General features: G+C 45.8%; 1 protein-coding gene and 1 long non-coding RNA gene across 2 annotated transcripts; one reads left to right on the top strand and one right to left on the bottom strand.

Annotated features, from left to right (window-relative positions):
* Nucleotides 1–46: 46 nt before the first annotated feature.
* Nucleotides 47–24,993, bottom strand: Hrs (Hepatocyte growth factor regulated tyrosine kinase substrate). The gene is made up of 16 exons (XM_076373897.1): nucleotides 24,359–24,993; nucleotides 12,461–12,545; nucleotides 9,882–11,888; nucleotides 6,552–9,799; nucleotides 6,184–6,469; nucleotides 4,271–4,336; nucleotides 4,110–4,194; nucleotides 3,797–3,872; nucleotides 3,523–3,711; nucleotides 3,154–3,431; nucleotides 2,988–3,063; nucleotides 2,742–2,918; nucleotides 2,328–2,683; nucleotides 1,934–2,247; nucleotides 1,549–1,844; nucleotides 47–1,422 (listed from the first exon to the last, which is right to left on the bottom strand). The coding sequence occupies exons 2-16, from the start codon at nucleotides 12,525–12,527 to the stop codon at nucleotides 805–807; spliced, it is 8,139 nt and encodes a 2,712-aa protein (XP_076230012.1). The 5' UTR covers nucleotides 12,528–12,545; nucleotides 24,359–24,993; the 3' UTR covers nucleotides 47–804.
* On the top strand, nucleotides 4,491–5,543 carry LOC143175305 (uncharacterized). Its single transcript, XR_013000098.1, has 3 exons — nucleotides 4,491–4,612; nucleotides 5,033–5,127; nucleotides 5,300–5,543. It is a non-coding gene; the product is annotated as an uncharacterized LOC143175305 (long non-coding RNA).

Genomic DNA, 24,993 nt, shown 5'->3' with positions numbered 1-24,993 from the left:
GAATTCATTAAAAGGTCGACTATTAATGAAACTATTTTCAGTTCCTTTCTACTGTATAAGTATCTGTATATACATTTTCATCCCAGCATATATATATATATATGCGTGAGTGAAGTAGAAGTTGACCTTTTCTGTTTAAATATTATAACTTGCCACTAGCGATTCTCCAACTAAGTCTTATATTTAATGTATGTACATATTACTGCTTGAAATTTCTATAAATTAAAATAAATACCAACAAAACCATTTTTTTTTCTTTCTATATATTGGGTTTTCATTTTACGAAAATTAAGCAGTCCTCCATTGATGATTATGAAATGTATATAGATATATTTACTTTTAAATTAACATTAGATCCCAAATCAATTTTAATCCTTATTAAAAAATTGCATAACGTATATAAGGTTTGCTAAATAAATGTTTATAGTATATATTACTAAACATTTAACTTTCTGTGGACGATCCATATCAAGTGAGAGACATCCAGTTTACTCATAAGTTGGAAGTCAATACCATTAGGACATTTCACGAGTAATTTCATTGTTTAAGAAAATAAAAAAGTAAAACAATGTATATATATATTTCTTCTCCATGTATAATCTTATGGAAAATATCTTCGACATTTAAAAGAGAATTCTTAACCGCAAGAGGTCAACAATTGCTATTAATTTCTATTATGTTAAAAGTAAAATTTTTTTTTAGTAACTAAAATTATCAATACTAATTTAAAATAAAAATTTATGTTAAACTGGAAATTACCTTAAATGCATTTCTAATTATCGATAAATATTTATCCATATTTTTTCAATCAAAGGAAATTAACTCCGCTGTTTCAGGCTTTGAGTTTTCTTTCACTTGCACAGTTTCACTTGATGAGGGTGGCATTGAAGTTAGAGGCTGATATTGCAATTGCTGTCCTTGAGAAACCGCGTTTTGAGGTATACCTTGAGGCATTGTTGGTAAATTAGGAGGTCCTTGCGGGCCTTGCATGGTTTGGTTCGATGTAAGAATTGGCCCAGGTGCAGTTCCGGGCGGTACCACTTTAATGGTACCTGCTTCTTGAGATGAAATAGGAGGGTTCGAAATGTGTGACTGCATTGAAGATCCTTGAGGACCTGGTAACGTAGGTGGTTGTGGTCCCATCTGAGGTGGAAGACCGACCACTTGACCTGGTGGACCATGTGATCCAGGGCCCATTTGTGTAGGAGGTCCTATGTGACCTTGTGGAGGTACCTGAGGTATACCCATTTGGCTTGGTGGTCCTGGTTGCGTGATTTGTGGGGGAACACCTTGTTGAGGTGGGATATGTCCTGCTGTAGGTTGTGGTTGCGTCATATGACCACCTGGCTGTGCCGGTGGTGGTCCCATTTGATGGCCACCTGGTTGCTGTAGTTGCGGTATGGGATTTGTCATTTGAGACATCTTTGAAAGAGATGTATAAAAGGATCAAATGAAATGATTTATACATTTACATATTTCTATGATATAGAGCACTTTGCAAATATTGGTGACATGAAACAAATGTAAATATCATTGAAAAATACTTACTATTCCGGGACCGGAAACGGTAACTCGACCTAAGGCTTCCTGCGCTGGAACAGAAGGATCAGTTGGTTGCGGTTCTTGATTAGGAATTGGTCCCATCATATGAGGTGGCATAGCATTCATTGAAGGCATATTGTATCCTTGCATTGGATACTGTTTTACAGGTGGCTGCCCATACATGTACCCTTGATTGGTTGGAGACATAGGATTATAATTGGATCCAGGTCCTTGATATTGAACATGGCGAACGGGTGAACCTTGAGACGGCCCCATGTAACCGGGTACAGCTTGATAGCCACCTACCAGTCGATAAATAAATTGTATGTTATACAATAATTTATATGACAAAATAAAAAAGAAACATTGCGAAACGTTTTTATGGCCTTACCCATTATATATTGTTGTTTCTGTTGCTCTTGTCTCATCTGCATTTCCCTTTCTTGTTCCTGAATTTTCTGTAAAGCCAATTGGCGCTGATACTGTAAATATTCTTGTTTCTTTTTCCTCATGATTGCTAATTTTTGAGCCATTAACATTTGTCGTTGTCTTTCAGCTTCCTCTGCTTGTCTTCTCAATTTTTCTCTATGTTCCTCTCGTAAAGCATCTAGAGCAGCTCTGGCATCTTTCATTTGTGTGAGTTTGTCTTGAAGACCCTCGTAGTATACTCTGCTATCATCTTGTTCTTGGATGTATCTCAATAATCTGCAGAGATTTGCACATTTTAATCAGGTTTAAACCTTTCAATCGCCTTACGATAATTAAGAATGTACTTTGAAACATACCTTGAATGCATAGCAGTGATGTTTAAAAACAACGTTTGAACTGAACTATCATTAGCAATCGATCTGCCTCGAGATGAATTACTCTTCATTCTATTAACAAATATTTCGACTTGTGATCGTAGAGCATTAACGAAGCCCTCCATTTCACTATCAACCTCTCCATTTTGTTGTTTCGCGACTACAATTTTCTGTGGCATCGGACTACTTATATTTGGAGCAGAGGGACTCGTGACATCGACTCGGGAAACGTGCTCTTCTATCGCAGTTTGTCGTTGTTCCCAATATTTTCGATTTAAATATTTTGCAAGCTCAGGATCAATTTCTTCCTCTTCATGCAATTTCGAAGGACTTGGACCCTGGAAAGTAAAAGTTCCTGTAACTTCTTAATGTTATAACATTAATTAAAGAACTAACAGGTGATGGTGGTGGAGAATATGTTGCCCTATTCGAAGTGCTTGTATTTGTCTTGATTGTATTAGTGGTCCGTTTCTTTTCTGTTTCTTTATGTTCCGCTTCACTTTGACTTAAGGCAATAGCAAGATTTAGTTCTTCTTCCTCCTGAAGTTCTGCTGCTGTCTTTTTAGGTGGCACCTAATAAAATGGAAGTGAAATTTAATGTACTGTGTTTAATGAAGATTCTTTTGCATAGATATAATATACCTGCTGTTGTTGAGCCAAAGAGCTGTTAAGATATTCAGCAGGTAAATCAGCTTCTTTAATTTGCACTGCAGAAGGTCTACAGAAAAATATTAGGAGAATAAAAACATTAGGAATAAAAAAGTAAAGAGAAAATGGAAAGTAGAAAATTAAAAGAATTTGTGCTTACTTATTAACTTGCTCATAACAAGCTTCACAAACTCGGACTTCTTTCTCAATTCCAAACTTAGGCAAAGTGGAAGCTTTACTTGAACACTGACCACAAAATACTTGACCACATGCTCTACAATGATGTTTTCTTTGCACTACGCTAAATGAAACTCTACAACGATGGCATCTGCCATCACCATCTGCCCATACTGGAGCAGTATCAGCAATAAACATAGCATCACTTTCTTTCAAAGTAGGAAATTTATATCCTTCAGCTTTCATGATATTAAGTGTGTCCTATAATATACATTTTATATTGATAATGTTCATATTACAACAGTAAAGAGAGAGATATATGTATATGAGTAATTGGACTTCACAAACATACTTGGACTGCTCTATATTTAAGGCGATTACGAAACGCATGCGCCCAGGCTTGAATCAATTCTAAAGTTTTAAGTTTAACATTTTCATGAGTTGTTGTTCTTACTAGTTCTTTCAATTGTTCCATGTATTGTTTGGTACCAATTTCATCATGAATCAATGTACCACAATTTTTTACACAAGATTCCAAGACCTAGATTTAAGAAGAATCTTTAAAATATATTTCATGTTTTAATAAGAGCCTTTTCATCAAAATGATTAATCTTAATATTCCTCACCAATAGAGCATACAAAGCCACATGGGGATTAGGATTGGTCATTTTCTTCTTGATTGCTGCAAGTGCCACCTTAGGTCTATATGTACATAAAATACAATATTTTATTTTCTTACCCAGAAAAATTCAATAATTAATTACTATAATGTATAAAAACGAGAAGGAACATTATTGAATATTAATGAAATTTTGTTGAGAATACGTATGGAATACGAAATCAATCGATATCAGTCTTCTGTGAAATTAAACGTCACTTTTACATCGTAATTAAGGAAATAATAGGTTAGTTGCAAGTTAGATGACATTATGCACTTACTGTACATCACCCTGACGAATTAAATCACATATTTGAAGAATCGGAACCCAGTCAGGCTCAAGCTGCAATTGACTGGTCGCTTTATCTATGAAAGTTTAATTAAATTCATTAAAACTTGAAAGTCGGACATTTTGTTGGCCTGATTGTTAGTAAAAACTTACCCAATAATTTATCAAAGTTAGCCGAACTACGAAACATTTTGTTGCACCGGATACAATCGCGTATTACTTATAATTGTTTCGTTTATTTAGCCTTTTTACAACTATTTCGCTACACCTTATAATTAAATTGAGAAACTTCGTCTGACAACCACCTATACGTCGATGGCACTGCTATACTAACATACAGCAAAATATGAGTCACATCACCGATGGTTAAAATGGTTATCTACCGCACCACGATAACCCGAGAGTCAATAACAAAAATGAGAATTCCCTCTCGTCCACTAACATTCAATGGTGTATACAATGAATTTTGAATTGTCAGGCACGAAATACTAAAAGGTACACAAATTATCGTTAAATATTTGTTTGAGTAGAATCAGCTTGTTGAATTCGTCTGGATCAATATTGCGCATTAACAATTCTGAATCGTAGAGTTCGGCGTATGGTTTCATCGGTAAATGTCGCTGTTTGAAATTTACGTGCTTCTTTAGAATATTCAATTATTAATGTTAATCTACGTTCCACAAACTTTAACGTCTATATTCGACGAGAAAAATATTCCATGGAAGACTATAGACAAAAGGATTCCTCTTAAATCCGAGTTACTATACTCGGTTTTTTTTTTAAACCCCATAGACGTCTTTCTTCTTTCTCAATTTAATAATTTTGGAATTCTATAGCATGGGATTGAAGGGATAACAATAAACGAAAGTAAATGTCAAGTTTTTAATTTTTGAGGTATGTATTTCAACTTTCCAGTTCTTTCGGTTTTCCAGTGACGCGGGTAGATGGCGCCGCCATTAATTTTCAACGATGCTCGTCCTATTCAATATTTTATTGTTACAATGTTACTGGTAAGCAAATACTTACTTATACGCACACTTAGAAAGATTTATAAAAGGTTCATCAAACTCGCTGTGTCGAGAATCTTATCATTTATTTATATCAGTTCCAAAAGAGATCTAATACAAACACACTTGGTACTCATACGCAATTCGACAATTACACTAACCGCCTCTATTCTAGATCATGCCAAATCTGTTGAACGTAGGGCTCGCTTACTTTAAATAATAAGTATCTAGCACCGATATCACTTCACGATATCTCGACGTCACGAAACGACACCAAGAAATGTCTGCAGCATTTTTGACCGAGGAATCAACGATCGGTATCATTGAATTGCGATTATATACACAATCATCTTTGCGAAGCTATTGATACTTTGTACTGCGTTCAGAAAATGGCGCGTAGTCGATGTAACAAATCATTTCGGCGCGTTCAAGCGTATCCGTTCAGAACGAAAGTAAGTATTACATGCATCAATCGCTATTCCCATTGTCTGTGTCGTTCATCAGTACTCATACATTCACGCAGGACAGAATACAAATGTTACAAAACATTTTCGGAGGGGAATTCTTTATAAACGCGAACACGCAGACGCCAAAGTTGATTAGCTTAATAAATACAAATACGGTATAAATTACTGAATATAGCTGCATATTGTATACGAGTCCCGCAACCAAAAATCCCAGCGCGTTCGCGATGCTCGGTTTTCCAGCAATTTTTCTAAACCCGACGAGAAAAACTGCGGAAAAATTATCGATTGGTTGGCCAGTCGTCAGTCGACAACATAAAAGTTACCAAGGACCGAACGACACCATTATATCTATATACCTAATTGATTAGAAATCACGACAAGATGGCTGCTGAAGATCCATGGAGCACATCTTCGCGGGATCTTCCGCAGCCATGTTGCGAAGACAATGTTCCATTGTCTAACAATTGATTTTTCTCTCCTTAGAAATCATGAAATGATTATTGGAAAATGACCTGAGAGTTATACTGTCCTTTCAGACCTCTGAAGGATTTTTAACGAGTCAGAAAGTGTTCTCTGAACGCTTAGAAGAGACGTAGACTTCTGGCCGAGAGATTAGAGTCTTCAACTGGTATTTGCCATCGATTGTCCCAGAAATCGCTCTTTGTTCTATAAGACATATGAGCGCACATCGGCAAACGCGTGGCGCGTTCGCATCGCCTTGAAATTGACCAATACAAGAAGTTCTCCGGGCACTTGTACAAATAACCCTGAAGATTGTTCCTGGAGTCGCGTTTGCATTTGAAGAATGTGTTGCTGCAGCCTTGCCTGTAAGGATAGTGTCCTTCCCCTGGACAGAGCGGTTCAGCCGACACTCTTACCTGAAAGTAGACATTGATATTCGTTTTGTTTATTATTATTTTATTCGTTTTATTGTTATAGATATTAAATATGTGTACTTACAGGGGACACAGGACTCGCCTCCAATTTTCTGTTCAATCTTTCACTGGTTGTGGTACCCATGCAAGCTTGACTGGTCTTATTTTCGGGCAGACACTGTATCTTCTGTTCGTCGTAAATTGTATCTTTCGGACAGCTCAGTACCAAAATCTTATACTCCATATCAGCTTCATTGGTACATTGATAGAACAGATTGCAGTACTTCGAATGCCTTCGGAAGCCAGTTGGGCAAACTAACGTTATCTGGTCAGCAGTTAAGTTTCCAACTGGACAAGGACGTGTTGTTGTAGGCTCTGTAGTAGTCTCAACGGATGAAGGCGTTGTACTAATCATCTCAGTTATAGACTGTGGATTAGGTTCGGTTGTAGACTCGGTAGTAGCCTCGGATGTAGATTCGGTACTGGACTCTGTAGTTGCTTCAGAAGTGGACTCAATGTTCGCCTCGGAGGTAGATTCTGTGGTAGCCTCAGATACAGATTCCGTAGTTGATTCTGTAATCAATTGGGTCGTAGATTCTGTAGAGGTTTCACTTGTAGACTCCGTAGTTGCTTCAGACGTGGATTGTGTCGTTCCTTCAGTTGAAGATTCAGTAGTTGCTTCCGATGTAGACTCCGTCGTTGCTTCGCTTGTCGACTCCGTAGTTGCTTGGCTTGTGGACTCCGTCGTTGGTTCACTTGTAGACTCCGTCGTTGCTTCACTTGTAGACTCCGTCGTTGCTTCGCTTGTAGACTCCGTCGTTGGTTCACTTGTAGACTCCGTCGTTGCTTCACTTGTAGACTCCGTCGTTGCTTCGCTTGTAGACTCCGTCGTTGGTTCACTTGTAGACTCCGTGGTTGCTTCGCTTGTGGACTCCGTCGTTGGTTCACTTGTAGACTCCGTGGTTGCTTCGCTTGTGGACTCCGTAGTTGGTTCACTTGTGGACTCCGTCGTAGCTTCGCTTGTAGATTCCGTAGTCGGTTCACTAGTAGACTCTGTGGTCGAATCAGTAATATCTGCAGAACTGGTCACCGTCGAAGATTCCGTGGAGCTTTCGGTGGAGGTACTGGGAGTAGACGTTGGCATATCGCAATCTCTTGGAGGGTAAACCGACTCAGGATGGTTGCACACGTTAATACTAGGATCGAATATGGTTCCAGGCCCACAATTGAAGTGGTACACGTTGAAACCGTTTTCATTGGCGACGCAGCGGTAAAATTTATCGCACTGCGTCGGATGTGGATAGAAACCTTCTTTGTTGCAAACTATAGTGTTGTTCGGTGCCTTTGTGGTGCAGTCGGGACCGCTGGAGACAGTTGACGGTGTGCTTGATTCTGAACCTGCTGCTGTAGACGAAGGTTGCGAAGTACTCGTAGATTGAGTATTTTCCGGTGCCTTTGTGGTTGCCTCAGTTGAAGAGGAGCTAGTGGGGCCAACTGGTGGTGTTAGACTAGTGGACGGTGTGCTTGACTCTGAACTTGTGGCTGCTGTCGACGAAGGTTGCGAAGTACTCGTAGATTGAGTATTTTCCGATGTCTTTGTGGTTGCCTCCGTTGAAGCGGAGCTAGTGGGGCCAATCGGTGGTGTTAGACTAGTAGACGGTGTACTTGCAGTGGGTCCGTGATCAATCTCATTGCTTTCCGTCGAACAGGAAACTTGACTTATGTAATTGCACGTTTGGATGGACTGGTCCCAAGCTGTACCCTCCGCGCATGCGAAGTCGTATCTTTGGAATCCGTTTTCGCTTGGCACGCAGCGATAGAATTTCGTACAGTCGGTTGGATTGGGGAAGAAACCTTCGGCCGTGCACTGTGATGTTCCAGGAGACAAAGCGGCCGTAGTAGATTGCGCGCCGGTTGTCGTCGTTGTCGTAGTTGTCGATTCCGCAGGAGGCAAGTAAGAAACTGATTCTGTAACACCTGATGCTGTGGATTGAGTTGTGCCTGCACTGGGAGTAGTCGTTGCTGAAGGAGGTAGTGTCGTTGACGAGACTGCTGTGGAACTACTGCTTGGTGCGACGGTTGTTGTGCTAGTGGAGGATGAAGCGGTTGATGGACTAGAGGATGCGGGACTTGACGATGTACTTGACGATGAGGCAGTTGTTGACGAGGCTGCTGTGGAACTACTGGTTGGTGCAACAGTTGTTGTGCTAGTGGAGGATGAAGCGGTTGATGGACTAGAGGATGCGGGACTTGATGAAGTACTTGACGATGAGGCAGTTGTTGACGAGACTGCTGTGGAACTACTGGTCGGTGCGACGGTTGTTGTGCTAGTGGAGGATGAAGTGGTTGATGGACTAGAGGATGCGGGACTTGATGAAGTACTTGACGATGAGGCAGTTGTTGACGAGGCTGCTGTGGAAGGTGCTGAACTGGTTGATGATGGTGCAGTTGTGGCTGCCTCAGTCGTGGTTGGTAGACTAGTAGTTTCATCGAGTTCCTCTAAGGACGAATCGCTCAAGGTCGATGAACTAGGCGTGCTAGATCCACCATGGCAGTTTGGAACAGCAGACTCGTGATTGCAGCTTTGAACGCTCGAATCCCAGGCTGTTCCGGTGCCGCATTCGAATTCGTATTTTATGAAGGTAGAGTTGCCTCCGACACATCGATAGAACTTCCGACAGTCCTGAGGGTCAGGGAAGAAACCTTCTTGCGTGCATTGCGATGACCCTGGGGATGGAGTGGTCAACGCGGTTGATTGTGCGCTAGATGTTATTGTGCTTTCAGGCGACGAGGATTCCGTAGGGTCTGCAGCGATGGTCGTAGCAGTGCTTGTGCTGGTTTGAGTTGTGGATGAAGGAGCGGCCGAAGAAGTTGAACTTGTTGTGGAAATGATTGGACTATTCGATGAAGCAGCGGTAGAAGCGAGTGTCGTTGAACTGCTTGGTTGTGCAGTGGTTGTGCTGCTCGACGATGGGGGAATCGTCGAGGAAGGAGGTGCTGGACTACTAGATGATGGTGCAGATGATGTTGTGCTTGTTTCAGTTTCAGATGTACCTGTTTGGCTAGTCGTTACATCGGTTGGATTACTGGAAGAATCCGTAGAGCTTGAAGAACCAGACGTGCTCGATCCCCCCTTACAGCTAGGGACAGCTGATTCATGATTACAACTTTCTATAGTTTGATCCCATACTGTCCCAGCGCCACATTCGAATTCATATTTGATGAATGAAGAATTACCGCCTACACAGCGATAAAACTTGCGGCAATTTTCAGGATCTGGGAAAAATCCTTCCTGTGTACATGTTCCTGGTACAGATGTACTTCCAGGTGTTCCTACAAAGAACATAAAATCTGTAGTGCGGTGTCTATTACTTTGAATTTACAACACTATACATAATTGCAGCAATTCAAATACCTGATGGAGTACCAGGAGTGCTATCAGTGCCAGGGGTTTCTTCTGTGTCAGGTGTGCTAGGAGTGCCTGGAGTACCAGGTGTACCAGGTGTCCCAGGAGAACCAGGAGAACCAGGAGTACCCGGAGTTCCAGGTGTTCCTGGGGTACCAGGACTGCCAGGCGTGCCAGGTGTGCCAGGCGTGCCAGGGGAGCCAGGGGAGCCAGAGGAGCCAGAGGAGCCAGGAGTACCTGGAGTACCTGGAGTTCCAGGGGAGCCAGGGGAGCCAGAGGAGCCAGAGGAGCCAGGAGTACCTGGAGTACCTGGAGTTCCAGGAGAACCAGGACTACCAGGCGTACCAGGTGTGCCAGGGGAACCGGGAGAACCGGGAGAAGCGGGAGAACCGGGAGAACCGGGAGAACCAGGAGAACCCGGAGAACCCGGAGAACCCGGAGAACCAGGAGAACCAGGTGAACCAGGAGAGCCAGGAGAACCAGGTGTTCCAGGTGTTCCTGGTGTTCCTGGTGATCCAGGTGTTCCTGGTGTTCCTGGTGATCCAGGTGTTCCTGGTGAACCAGGAGAACCAGGAGAACCAGGAGAGCCAGGAGAGCCAGGAGAGCCAGGAGAGCCAGGAGAGCCAGGAGAGCCAGGAGAGCCAGGAGAGTCAGGAGAGCCAGGAGAACCAGGAGAACCAGGAGAACCAGGAGAACCTGGAGAACCGGGAGAACCAGGATATCCAGGAGAACCAGGAGAACCAGGAGAACCAGGATAACCAGGAGATCCAGGATAACCAGGAGAACCAGGATAACCAGGAGATCCAGGATAACCAGGAGAACCAGGATAACCAGGAGAGCCAGGAGAACCAGGAGAGCCAGGAGAACCAGGAGAGCCAGGAGAGCCAGGAGAACCAGGAGAGCCAGGAGAGCCAGGAGAGCCAGGAGAGCCAGGTGTACCAGGTGTACCAGGTGTACCAGGTGTACCAGGTGTACCAGGTGTACCAGAAGATCCAGGAGTACCAGGCGTTCCAGGTGTTCCAGGTGAACCAGGAGTACCAGGTGAGCCGGGTGTACCAGGTGTTCCCGGTGATCCTGGTTGTCCGTTAGGATCCCCAGGTTGTCCCGGCTGTCCATTAGGGTCTCCGGGTTGTCCAGGCTGACCATTAGGATCGCCGGGTCGTCCCGGCTGACCATTAGGGTCTCCAGGTTGTCCGGGGCTACCCGTATCACCATCCCATTGTCCGGCATTATCTCCCGTATCACCATTCCATTGTCCGCTATTATCTCCCGCATCTCCATTCCATTGTCCACCGTTATCTCCGTTCCATTGTCCACTATTATCGTTACTGCCGGCGCCCGATGGTAAGCCCGCCTTACAATCTTCTCGGGTTACCGCCCAAGCATGATTACACCCTTGAATCTGTGGATCCCAAACAGTTCCAACCCCGCACGTGAACTCGTATTTACTAAACATTCCAGATCCCTCGTCGACGCATCTGTAGAACTTCTTGCAGTCATTCGGATCAGAAAGGAATCCCTCCTGCGTGCATGTAGTTCCGCCATTATCGTTATTTGATTGCGTACTCGTCGATGTGCCGGCGGTGGTCTGGTAAGACGTTGACGGTCGTCCAGTAGTCGTTTGGTAAGAAGTTGTCGTCCTCTGAGTTGTAGTCGTGGTGGACGTCGTGGTGGACGGCGTGGTGGACGTCGTGGTCGTGGCAGTCGACGCCGTCGTCCATTGCGTGGAATCTGTCTCCGACGAATCGGGAATACTCGAGTCGACCTCGTTCTCGTTTCCCCCGCACTCCGGTCGTCCGCTATCGTTCGGGTGAGTACAAATGTCTCCTCTGTTCGCCGAGAACACCGTGTCGACTCCGCACTCGAACCTAAACTTGGTCAACGGGCTGCCGTTCCCCCAATCGACGCATCTGTAGTAGACCCTGCAGTCGCGAGGATCGGGATGGTACCCCTCTTCCGTGCACACGAACCCATTGTCGTTCTGCCGGTACTGGTTTTGGAAGTAATCGTAGCGGTCTGGAAAAGCAGAAGAACGTTCCCCGTGTAAATCGCGGATGGAAGACGTTTAATGCTCTCAGGTTGGCCCGCGGCATTCGACCACCGCGGTATTCGCGTTACGTTAACGGCGACCGTTTATCAAAGATGGCGATAAACGTGCGGGTACTTTCGCAGGGGAAGATGGCGGCAGAACCTCCGCGCGGAGATTCATTCTGTTAGATACAGCACCACACGGGGAATATTTCCCCGGCGAAGAATATTCTCCGATGAGTTCAAGGCTGTCCGTCTCGGACGAAACCAGTTTGACGACGGTGGCAGCAGCAGCAACAACAACAACGTTAGTACAACAACAACGCGGCGCAGACGGCGGCGGGTGAAGCGAAAATATTAGCGGCGTTCCATGAAATCAGTAACCACGTCACGCGTCCCACCGAGCAGGGCTCTAAATGGACGTGTCAGGAAAATAGATTGTTCAGAGGTATTCCTTAAAAAGAGCCATTCAGTCTGCATCTTTGGCATAAGTTGAACCTCGTACCATGAATATTCCAGGACACATTTCTACATGGGAATCGGCGAGAACGCGATCTTACCAGCCTCCGTGTGCGTCGCCAAGCCCAGCGCTATTAGAACTCCTAGTGCGCGCAGTCCAGACCACATGGCTCGAATCTCGCTCGTCTGAAAACAGAGGAAAACGATTCAATCGTATCGCATCGGTCACGCTATGCCGGATCAATCGAAGGTTCGTTAAAAGTTCGTTGCGTTAAGTTCGTCGAGTCGCCCGACGGGTGAACCGGTGGCCGATCGTCGGCCGGTATCCCAAACCTATCATCTTAACGGGATAATACAACGTGACGTAACCCGCATTGTTTTCTGGGACAGGAGGCGTGGATTTCCACACTTGAGAATTTCGCGTGAATCGGCCGAAGATAAGCAGCCGCACAGTTACTCCTACGTTCTGGTTGGCCCGCGTCCAATCTTCCCCGTCACAAGGATCCTAACTGTCGGCTCCCCTGACCTTGCTTCGGAACGATGCCCGCGCGATCGGCGCTCAAGGATCAAACCGATTCCCGTTCGTGGCCTCGATTTCCCGGCCGTTCCACGATCGATAGACGAGCAGACGTGGATCGTCGAACGAAACACCGTGGTTTATCGGTCTGTACAGTTACGTTAGAATTGATTTCCGACACGCCTTTAATGATCCGACTTGATGGGTTCTTTTAGCGAAACCGTAAATCAGCGATCCCGTGAGCGGAATGAAGAGCCCGACGTGTACGCTGAATGAGTAAGAGTCTAACGTCCCGCGAATTCCATTGTGTCTGGCTTCTAGTACACGGTTTAACGATCGCCGACGTGGATAAGTGTATCGATCGCCGCGCGCGACGGTGAGTATCGATCTCCGAAGGGTCCTCCCTTCTAGGCGGGTACATCCAACAAGCTCGTCGATCTTTGTTAGAAAATATCATTGCGCGGAGGTAATCTTATTGCTCATCTGAGACGATATCGCGCAGGACCCGCAACCGCTGCCGCCGTCGCGCCGCGAGTCCACAATTCCTCCGCCTTTATCGTGATGAAGCACGGAAAAAGGGCTAGCAGGGATACCCTCTACCTTCGGCCTGCACCTTGATTTGCGATCTACGCCCACACGCGGAAATCCTGCGCGCTCGGTGTCCCACAGGCGCGGTTCCACGGATTTCAATCCGCGCACGGCGAAGAGAGATTACTTTCGCTTGAAACCTCGCGGGACGGCTGCCGATAACTTGCCAATCTCGGAATGTTATCAGATGCAGTCTCGCTGAGCTCGGTATTTAAGAAACATTTCCCGTTTCAGCCCCGCGAACGTATCTTCCTCGCAGACAGCCGGAATTCGGCTGGAGAGATGATTCACTGGACACCGGACAACGTCGGGGCTCGCGGAACCCGGGCCATTCGTCAGTTCCGCGTGTTATATGGACCTATTACTCTCCGGGACCTCCGCCTATGTAGGATACGCAATAGGCGGATGCTACGGGATGCACCGGATCCAGTGCCATAAATATCATCGGCGGCGGCGCAACCTCGTAACGAATTGCGCGATTCACGACCTATGACTGCGGACGAGATGCGTGTACATAGCCGTCGAAAGGAGCAAGGATAAATCCTGTCGATCCGAAAGAAGCGAGGGAAAGAGAGAGGAAAGTCGAAATGCATGCGGGTAAGCGTCGGGTAGGGGTAGCTCGGCGAAAAGTCTGAATAGAACCGGACCACGGCCTCCTCTACGATCCTTTCTCCTCTTAGCTCGAGTGAAAAGAGGATTGCATGAACGGCGTGTGACATCATGCCGGGAATGCGGCTTCCTCGGCTCGCTGTCCCGGCTCCAGCTGAGAGGAAGAGAGAGCTCGGTGACATAACTCGCGGACAGAGTCAATGTCAGTGTCGGCGATCGTGACATTGGAGCGCGGATCGACTTGCTTCGGAACGGGAACACGATTTATTCAATGAACATGCCGGTCATTTAGCATACCGATACAATGGAGGAACGTTGTCGAGCGTTTAGTGTTTACTTAGCGCCTCGCAGCAATGTTTGTTTAACAATGTACTCGGAAGTTGAATGGGGAATGTTTGAACGAAGAAGCAAACGCGGCGAACCTCGCGCGGAACGCTCGACAAAGTTCCCCCGTGTCGTATCTCATTCCCGTTCACGCGGTGCGCCGCGCCGGTTTCACGCTCGTCAAAGTTGTTGCTCTGTTCGCTGCAATCGCGCGGTTTCCGCGGAACGAAACCCTTTTATTACTCAAGGATTGTAAAACATCATCCACGAACGCGTTGAAATATTTACCGCCGCGCGGATCGAAGAAGAACACGTTCAAGAGGAGGCGGACGTTTAGCGCCAGTTCAACGCGCGCGTCATGGATCATCTTTTTTATCGCGCGAGACTCGCTTCCATGCGAACGGCCCGCACGATTTGGGCGGACCGGCTTTCCCCGTTGAATGAAACATTTCGCGCAACGAAGGTTCGGTCCCCCTTCACCAGCGGGGCCCGTTCTTTGAATACAAATCGTCGTTATCCCGCGTGCACCGCGCGACGTTCCCGATTCGCCGGGGATCGCGCGAAAAACAGGAGGATACGGTTCGCGGCTCGCATTCCCAACAGCCTTGTCGGAAGACGAAGTGCTCCGGAATTGACGGACAAAATCCCGATTGTAATTTTTGCCCGGGGACATTCCCGGGTCCAGAAGTGACCTGGGCGCGTCGGCATTCTTCGAATGCTCTCACAGAGTGATACGTACTACCATTGTCTCGCGCGACGCGACGCTTCGATGTCGACGCGAGGTTTTCGTTAACACGTCGACTGCCACGGTGGTCACCGATGGCCGAACCTTAACTTCGGACTTAACCAAGACCTGACCAAATTGTTTAAATGCATTTGCAATAAGAAAACTGATGTCAGTAAAAATATTTGGTAACACAAATAACTAGATGATAGTGTAAGTACTGTGGTATCGAATCATTAATAATTAGTTGTAATACTATTCGCCTTTGTTATAAGAGAATTATACATTGCTGTACAGAACGTTCGAAATCCTCGTGGCAGTCAACGTGTTAACCGTGAAACTGAATTGTCCGTTCGACTCGCTTCGAGGTCGATGGAGACGGGCAACGGAGTAACGCCATCAAAGTTTCTTCCGAATGGAAGTGGCGGGTAATGAAACTGACGCAGTCAGCCATACGCGAGGCTCGATCTCCTCGGGAACGAATCTTCGTTTGGACAAACATCGTTCGAAGGCTGTTGATTAGTTTATTTATTTCACAAGGGGAATCGTTCGGCTGCGCGGGATCGCGTCGAGTTTCCTTCGTCTACGGACGTTTATCGTAATCGATCTCCGTTGACCTTCGTCGAATACAATTTACTAGAAATCCCTGCGATTATCAAGCAGCCAGAGGGAAATGATGCACGGCTGGTCCGAGTGCTAATTTACCACTAGCGGCGGATCGTCGTTAATTTATGGGCGTTCCGCGAGAGACCACCGGCGATTGCTGAACGCGAATATGTACCCGGCGAGATGAGTGGCCGAAATGCAACGTAAACAGTCGGAGAGCCTCGGGCGAAGGCTGCAGGAGTAACGACGTGTCGTTAAAGGAGTAACACGACTTATTTAGAAGCACGGACAGGCTACCATCGACTGTCAGCTAATAGAGCCCAGAAACCCCAAAGAAGCCTCGAGACGTTCCGAGGACGGACAGCGTTTCGTATTTCGGTAATAGCTACTTGGAACCACGCAGAAAAACGGTAACGACCTGCTAGGAAGCGAAGAACACCGGCGACCGGCCGGAGAACGAGACGTCTTTTCGAATATTTGTGTTTAATGTTCTCCAGAGGAATTGGAGGGTGCCCCGTGCTCGAGGAACCGAGCAGCAGCGTTCAAATCGCCGCACATTAACGGTTCTACGAGAAATTTCGGCTTCGATCGATTCGATTAATGCCCGTAAACTCGGTTCAACGTCCCGAGGAGCCGAAGAACCGCTGATCGGGACCGACGGGACCTGTTTGTCATCTCTAAAATTATGTTAATGGTCCGTTCCGTAGGCCGTGCCGACTCGATTCGACCGTAACGCGACTAGCGTGTCCGAGGATTATCGCCTCGTCCTCGATTATCCTCCGTCCGGTTGCCGTTTGTTCGTTGTTTTCTAGAAACCACGGTCCCTCTAATGAAGCGCGCCGCGTAACTGTACGCTCGAAACGCGTGGCCTCGAATTAAAATCAATTGTCCGGCGCGTGCCTCGGGAAATCGGAATTGTACAGTTAATCCGTATCGACCTTGCAGATGATGCAGCACGGGGAGATCGAGTGCGGCACGAAAAGCCAAGCTATCGCCGCCAGCCCGCTTTGCAGACGGGAACAGAGAAAAACCCGACGACGACTTCGCGTGGAAGTTGAAGTTGATCGATCCTCCGGTCCCAGCGCGGGCAGGATGCGAGAACCGAGCGCGTCCTTGGGGATCTCGGAATGGCCAGCTCCATCGAACCAGTTCTCGATCAAACGACGACGCTTCGTCGAAACTATAAAGATGACTCGGAACCGAAGATTCCTCTCGTAGAACGAGCGGCGCGCGATGCAGCCTCCAGCTGCACTCGTTCGCGCTGGAAAACCCGATAAGACAAGAACGACCGAGACTGGGATACGCGCAGCTGGAATCCGAAGCGCGCGAAAACGAAAGTGCCCGGTCGGCTCGAACGATCGCTCCGGTTCACGTCTACCGTGATGCGTGCGAAATCACGGTGCAGCTAATCGACGAGCGGAGATATGAGTCGCTTAGAAACCAATGTAGTTGAGCACAAAAAAGGGAAATCGAGGAAATTAATGTTTGAGCTGTTGAAGTTATTACAATATATTCAGAGGCTAGAAAATGAAGGCTTCTTGACCTAGAAACAAGGCAGGGACGAGTAAATATTTGATAACTAAAAGGAACATTATTTAGTACTCTATAGAAAATATCAAACAACCGACTTAACCACATTGGCTTAAGGATTCTTATCTCAGCAGTCTCGCGATCCGGTGCAGTGAACCGGGGTCGTTGCGATGCGCACTCGGCATGCTCGTTACAATAAGTGCAGCCTTGCCGCTGAAAGTCGCAAGGCCGTTTCTTCTCCCACTCGGGCCCACTTTTCCCTTCTCTTTCATATTCCCCGTGACGCGCAATGCCATGGGAATCACGGCTGCATCGAACCGCGTTGGGAAGACTATTAGAGGATCTCCGCGTTATCGGGTGTACGAGATGGCTGTACTTGACTCGGTTCTCCTTTGTGCACTTCTTATTATCTACAACTGCCAAGCACTCGAATCGACTAGCATACCTTCTCCATTTCGTTTATGTTCCAGTGTTAATACTAGCAAATTCAATGATAATCCTAAGACGCGTGTATCTTATCAAGGATTCTCAAAGGATTTCAATGATTCTTGAAACGATAGCGTTAGTTTGCGATAAGGTGTTCGATATACGACTTCCCTTCCATCCACGGAATTCGAGAACAAGATTCCCCGGATCGTTTACTAGATAATTGCTCGGCATTATCTTGAATCGTTACCTTCTCGTACGCTCGGAGTCAATCTAGCCGCTGTCTGCTCAGCGGATCCGTCACGATTTCCACCGGCTACTTTGTAGGATCCCGTGGCGGACGTGTCCCTTCGCCGAGGCACTCGTGTCCTCGGCGGGCCGCAATTAAAGGGATATACCCGCAAATTGCGGGGCCGCTCGTCCTCTTCATTTTTCCGTGATCGCTCCCTTACTCGTGACCGCACCGCTGCGCCCGCGGATTTATCACGCATCGCATGCGGGCCCCGGTGCCCCGGCGGCGGCCGAGGTTCAAGGCTGCCGGTCCTCGTACGCGCGCAACAGAAAATAAGAAATCCATCCCACCGGGTGAATTAACGTCGACGTAAATAGAGCGTAATTACCGGGCAGCGTGAATCAATGAAGGGGGATACCGCGCGGTCCGCGGCGAGCAACGGCCTTGTTTGGCGCTATTAATAACGCTGGGCCTACCGGGCAAATTGCCGGCTGAACATTATTTACGCGACAGGTATGCGCGTCGCGTTTTCGCCGCGACAGGAAATTGAATTTCCATCTTTACGCGAGTGTCGACGCGTCGCACGGTGCAGACGCCTGCGGACGGAACCCCCGAATTCGAATATTTGCGTAACGAAGATTGAAGAACCAATGCACTAAATAGTCTCTGCTATATGAAATGATTTTCATTTGAAGAATAATACTTTGTGCTGATCGATTCTGTTTCTCTGTTTATATAACGTTGGGATCGAAACGCGACTATCCATTGTCATTGAAAAAACTTCGTAACCTCCTTATGATGTGAGAAAAATATAATCACCATATGCTTAGATTTATATCTTACAACTTTTGTCGGTAGCTGTTTTATGTATTACTTATATTTTTCAAGGTATTGCGTTTTGTCCGGAAAATGGCCGTTTGGTTGCACTGTGTGTCGAATGGAGACAAGATACCCGTACCCGAATCCTGTGTACCTTGATTAACCCCTTGCACTTGGCAAACCGTTCTCGCGGTTGCTCGCGGCGACTGCATTGTTGTATCGTTGCGTACGTTGTTATTGTTAGATTTTGTACTGAATTAATTGATTAGATCGTTGCTTTGTAGATTAGATTAATGCACTCTAAATTCTTCATAAATTAGACTATTATGTAATGTATGTATATACGTCATATATTAGATCATTAACTCTGGATAACTAAACATTCGTCGAAATAGACTACCAACCTTCGTCACGTTTGCGAATTCGGATTAGAAAGCACGATTGTAACATATACCAACGCTTTTCTATTTTTTCATCAAAAGGTAATAATACTTACCTTAAGCTGTGCTACTTTGTTCGAAATAAATATATAAAAATATTCATATCTCTAATCGGTATTCTACGAGTCGAATGTAGCTACAGAGTAACACTGATTTAAGTTTAGTCATCTAGGGTCAATGTAAATCACTTCGCGAATTAGGTTGTCGTGATCCAGTCACTTTGCAAATTAGCTTTATAAATTGCATTACTGCTATTAGATCGTTACGTATGTTCGCTTTTCGTAACGTTCAACGTTGTGACGTCTCTCGAGATCGCTTCTCGTGCAAGGGGTTGATCTCGACGTCGTTGATGCCGACTCGTATCCTATCTTCAGAACTCTCGGTTTCTGAGGAAATTTCGTAAGATTGATCGGTTTATTCGAACCGTTTAGCGGTGCTCGCGATAGGCATCAATTAGCGCGAGGTCGAGCCGGCTAGCGCAAAAAGCACCGGCGTTCCGTGGAAGATCGTTCAGCGGAATGGTAATTGGTCTCGCGGTGAGAGTAATAACGAACCTGTTCCATCACCGTCTCGCGGGTAGAACGATCATGAAATAATAGCGTGAGTCAGCTCGGCCGGAGTTTTCTTTTTCTATGGAAAACCGTGGCGCGCCGTTTTTTTTCTCCAGCGAATTCTGGAATCCGTCAAGGTCTCCCGCTTCTCAATTAGCACCGATCGTTAATAATCCGGAGTTTCCTCGCGATAGATTTTCTATAACGAGAGATCGTTAATATTTCAACGCGATTATCGGCGTCGCCGGTACACTCGTTTCTCTTTCTTTCGAGCAGCACCTGCGAAACCGCTTACGTCGCGCGAATAAGGCCCGATACACGCCATCGGTCCGCTCGAAATCCTCTCGTTGCCTATTGTTTTCGATGAACGGAGATGAAATGAGATCCAACTGAGATTTACAGTGTGAACTCAGTGTGAAGAATGTTTTAATAATTTTTAAATAAAAATTTAAGTATTCGAAGCTTCTGGATATAACAAGGTGAGAACCAACATAAAAATCTGAATGAAAATATACATGTGTAGTAGGTATCTAGAAATGAAACACCCTTATGGCTTCTTTGACAATGGTCCTCCATTTTCGAAGAGAAATGAGTTTGTATGTTACTATAATAAGACGATTAGAAGCCTAGTACAATAATGTGTCGTTCCAAATCTCCATACATGGAGTCCTTCCTATTCTCCATTCTTTGTTTTCCTTCGAATTATAATCTCCAAATAACTTGTATTTCATTATTGTAACATTATTTACCTAAAACTTAATTTAACTAAATGTAACTGATATAACTTTATATAAAACTTAATCGTTTCTCTTCGATGAAGGATCATCATCAAAAAAGTCACAAGGGTGTTTCATTTCTAAATATGCACTACACATGCATAGTTCCATTAAAAATTTGTTAATTCTGCTCCTCTCCTTGTAAGCTAGCAACCGGAGTCTGTAATGTGCTGATTAGCATATTTCAAGATTTCCAGCGATTGTTCCGTTATTTCGGTTTCATCGAGCAGGATGAATATTCGATCGACACCTAACCGATAGCGTGTCTAAAAGGCAGCGCGTGTAACAAGAACCGCGGGGTTCGTCGATCGAGTGATGTAAAAGGGACTGACGGTGTCCGCGGTTTTCGCCCGCGTCGCGTCGCGTCGATCAAATAAATCCGTCAGCCCTCAGAAAAAAGGTCCGGCCGACCGCGACCGGCCGAGTGGAATGTCCTTCGGGGACTCGCAGTTTTTATCGCGGACCCGGGAAGAATGGCTCGTTACGGCAGGTGAAAAAGCGGCGCGCGCATCCGCGCCGCGTACATAATGCATCCCCGTGTTCCATCGAAAAAACGTGCACGAGCAACGCGGTGTGTATTCTTGCCCGCATTAATCAACGCGGCGACAGTCATGCCCAATTTAATGAAGCGTGACTATGGGAATACGCTAATACGAGGGTATCTATCACTGTGTCAACCCTTTCCGAGCGTCCGTGCGATAGTAATTTCTGGCTATCGACATCTAAATCGAAAGCTGCGAACGATGCACAGCTTTTTCTTTTTTAACAGGTCGAACGCCGCACGATTTCATAGAGGAAAATACACAGAATGGAAGAAATATAATAATAAATGATTTTCGAATTGTGTTATTACTATTACACGTTTATCTAGCTGAATGTCGCTGTGTTATGTAGCATTTTTTATAATGTAGAAGTGTTTTCATATAATCGTCGTTTCATTGAGTGAACTACAGTCGATTTGGTCGGGGGTCACCGGTGACCCCCATGGCATTCAATGTGTTAATAGATCACTGAGACTTAATGGGTTAACGCTGAAACTACCGAGTAATTAGAGTCCCTTATTTTTCAAAATTCTTTTTATAGACAGAACAATACGTTTCTTGGGATTCGAAGGGTACTTTCAGGCTTGTACCGCGAACACGCCAATTTCATTGAAAGTCTATCGCAAAAATAATTTCTTAACTCTTTGCGCTCGGAAGTTTTTCATTAGAAATATTTTAACGTCTTCTGATGAGATAGAGAGGATATTTTGTGAAACTAACTCAGCGAGAAATTACAATAGACAAAGCTATTTTGTTTGAATATTTCTCAAATTGATGCATTGCACGAAGTTTAATATTAAGTATCAAATTTTATAGTTTTACTGTATGAAATCAAGTGGTGACTGAGAGTCACCTCTCGAGTGCAAAGAGTTAACACTGAAACTACAGGACGAATGAAATAGAGATAAATTATTTTTAACTTCATTTGCACGTGGTACCAGTCACTCAGAAGCTAATGCGGTCGAGTTAATTTTTTGATATTCTCTGATCTTTGTGAATTTCAATGGAGTGAATAGTATTCTTGTTAGTTATTAAAGGATTTATTCGATTTGTGTTTTCTAGGTCAGATAGCACTTCTTTTTGAAGCTTCTGAATATGTTTTATAATCGTTTAACATTAAAGCTACAAGAGGGGTCGAAGTGACCCATTCTTGACGTGTTTTGCAATTATTAAAAAGAGAACAAATACTTTTTCGGGGAATTATTAAAGAAATCGATTAACACCATGCAAACTGAATTTTAAATCAATTGAAGTCTCAACGGATGCACCCTTGGAGTTGCTACAGAGAAATTTCTGAAACTTAACCCTTAACGGACGAATGTCGACGTCTCGGCGAGATGAAATTTTCATGTTTCGAAGACTAAGTTCTATACAACTGATTAATTACTCAAACAGCAGGAGATCCTCGCGTAGTTTCTGTTTTCTCTATGATTTAAGCAATTGATATATAATTTAGCTTCATCCGCTAAAGAGTTTATATATTTCAAAGAATCTTCGTCCGCAAAGGGTTAACTGCTCGGTAGATCTAATGTCAATTTATTCACTTTTATTGTATAACTAATTATTTTGGTTACAGTAGCTATGTATTTAAGTCTCGTTATGTTTAGCGTTAAATTATCTCCGTTTCGAAAGGGAAATTCTAATCATTCCATCCTCTTTGTATTCCAGTGGGTCCACTTTCGATCTCCGGCAAATAATTCGGAGCCGACCACCTGTACGACGTCCACGGAACTCCGTTTATGGATCACGAAGATCGTGACGAGGCAATGTCGAGGACAAACTGGTTGCACCGCGTATATAGCTCCCGTGGCGATCGATTCAATGCCACCGATCGATTCGAACGGAATGCCGGTCCAAATACAGCCCGCGATTTTCGGCCGGCGGACGCGACGCGAATCGCCGATCGACCCAGGGATTTTCGGCCGGCGCACGTCCGCCGCTGACACGTTGTAACCGGCTGTAAATCGCGCCCGTAACCCGGTAAAACAGTTACGTGACGCTAAGTGCTCGTCGGCCGCTCGAAGAAAAACGAAGAATCGTGTCAACGGTCGAATTCGGATTCCGCATTCGGAATAGATTCGCGTGGATCGAAATAGAGAACGAAATTGAAAATTCACCGACGACCCGGTTCTTTTGTCGATCTCTTCACGTAGAAGAGATTCGTGAGTCACCTGCACGCGCAATCGAGACTAATCGCAACGGCGCGAACGATCGTTTAGCAACCGGGAAATACCGAGTTTAACGTCAGAACTAACCGATCATTCATTGATTTCTTGGTTTTCAATTACTGAAAAGTTACCGTGGGAAATTCTACTAACACTTCGACCGCCACATCACTTAAATTCGAGTGACATCATTTTTGTACGTTAATTCCAATGATTTTAATCTTTCTGAGAGAACAGCAGCTTTTTTCGAAGTTGAAATAGTTCCTCTGTCGACTTCGCGGAGATGCTTCTACTTTCACTGCGACTGCAGGTCGAACGAAGTTTACGTAAAACATTCGTTTTCTAAGTGACATATCGAAAATGAATTTCGTTAGATGAGTGAGATATAAGAAGGATAATAGAGTAAACAATTTGAAGAATCTGGAGTGTCTAGTGCTCTTATTAAAACTGTTTCGATCGCATAGGAGCTTTGACGATCGTTAATGACAAGGTTAGTCGAAATCTTGATAAATTGTAGCTTCTACAAAATGTTAAATTCCCGGCCTAAGTGCTCGATGTTGTAGCGTTAATCGCTGGACCGTTTTATCGACCGGCTCGATCAATGAACAGCCGACGTCCAGAAGCCGATTCGTTTCGTCGGATCACGCGGGAAGCGTTAATCGCCGCGCGTACGCGGCCGAGGTATCAAGCGTTAATGCGCTTATGCAAGGACGCAAAACGAATCGGTCCCATTAAAATCGGTTGACGTCACCGTCGTACACCGATTACTCCCGCACGTGAGAAAATTCCGAAACGCCTGCCGGACCAGACGGTTGACTCAACCAGCAGCCTCGGGGCTGACTCCAGTTATCTAACGTATCGTAATTAGAGGATCAACAAGACCCGTTTAACGTCCTCCGCGAGATCCCCGCGCGATCCCCGTATCTCTAAGCTAATCTATCGGCATCCTAGGCGTTCACTCGATAACTTTCCAATAATCTTTCAGCTAACGACGCACCAGAAGGTTCACTGTCACGGTTCCCCGGCCCGTCTACGATTCACTCCCGAAACGTCATCCGGTGTTCGCGGGAGAACGAGGACCACGCTGAACCGAGGCGAACGAAAGCGGAATACGGTGAATAAAACGAGGAACGGAACCGGCGACACTCACCTCTGCAGGATCAAGTACTCAAGTCGGTCCTGTATTTATCCGCGACAGGCGATCCTCATTTCGCGTGGCGGTCCCGATTTCCCAGCGGCCGAGGGAGAAAACGATCCTCCGCGATCCACGAGATCCTCGCAAGTGACGCGGGTAGGCTGTGTCCGGTTGGGTCAGGTGGACGTCGTTTTCAGGAACTATTCTGGAAATCGGTTGCTGATCGCGGCACGTTCCCGAGAGGGAGTAAGTCCTGAGGACGCGGATGGCTCCCACTTATAAAGACTTGGCCAAGTCTTGGCTCTCCAATTGGCTTCCGTGTGTGTGTGTGCGCGTGTGCGTGTGTTTCTGTGTGTCAACGTCTCTACGTAAGTCGGTACCCCCTGCACGTGCGTGCGTGCGCGAGGAATCGTGGCTCCGTCCAGGTGGTAGGGGGCACAAACCGTCCCGGTCGTTACACGCTCGATGCTGTTACACATTACACGGAGCCAATGCTGGGCCGGGCAGCCGGTGCCGGGGCCTCCGGACCAACCAAACCGATCGGTTCTCCGCCGGGACGGACGGACGGGTCGGTCTCCCGCTCGCCTTCGCCATTGTCGCCCACCATGAATGAATTTTCGCGAGGAATCGGCCGGCGGCGGGAGCGCGAC

This window comes from Nomia melanderi, chromosome 14, assembly GCF_051020985.1.
Source record: "Nomia melanderi isolate GNS246 chromosome 14, iyNomMela1, whole genome shotgun sequence".
NCBI lineage: Eukaryota > Metazoa > Arthropoda > Insecta > Hymenoptera > Halictidae > Nomia > Nomia melanderi.
This window is presented reverse-complemented; position numbering and strand designations above follow the sequence as displayed.

Bases quoted from the DNA above. Each gene is read 5' to 3' on its own strand.
- Hrs (XM_076373897.1), bottom strand. From the start codon at position 12,527: ATGTGGTCTGGACTGCGCGCACTAGGAGTTCTAATAGCGCTGGGCTTG. The intron at 11,889-12,460 runs GTAAGATCGCGT...CTGCTTTTCCAG, and splicing joins GGCGACGCACACGGAGGCTG to ACCGCTACGATTACTTCCAA. The intron at 2,248-2,327 runs GTATGTTTCAAA...AAATCTCTGCAG, and splicing joins ATCACTGCTATGCATTCAAG to ATTATTGAGATACATCCAAG.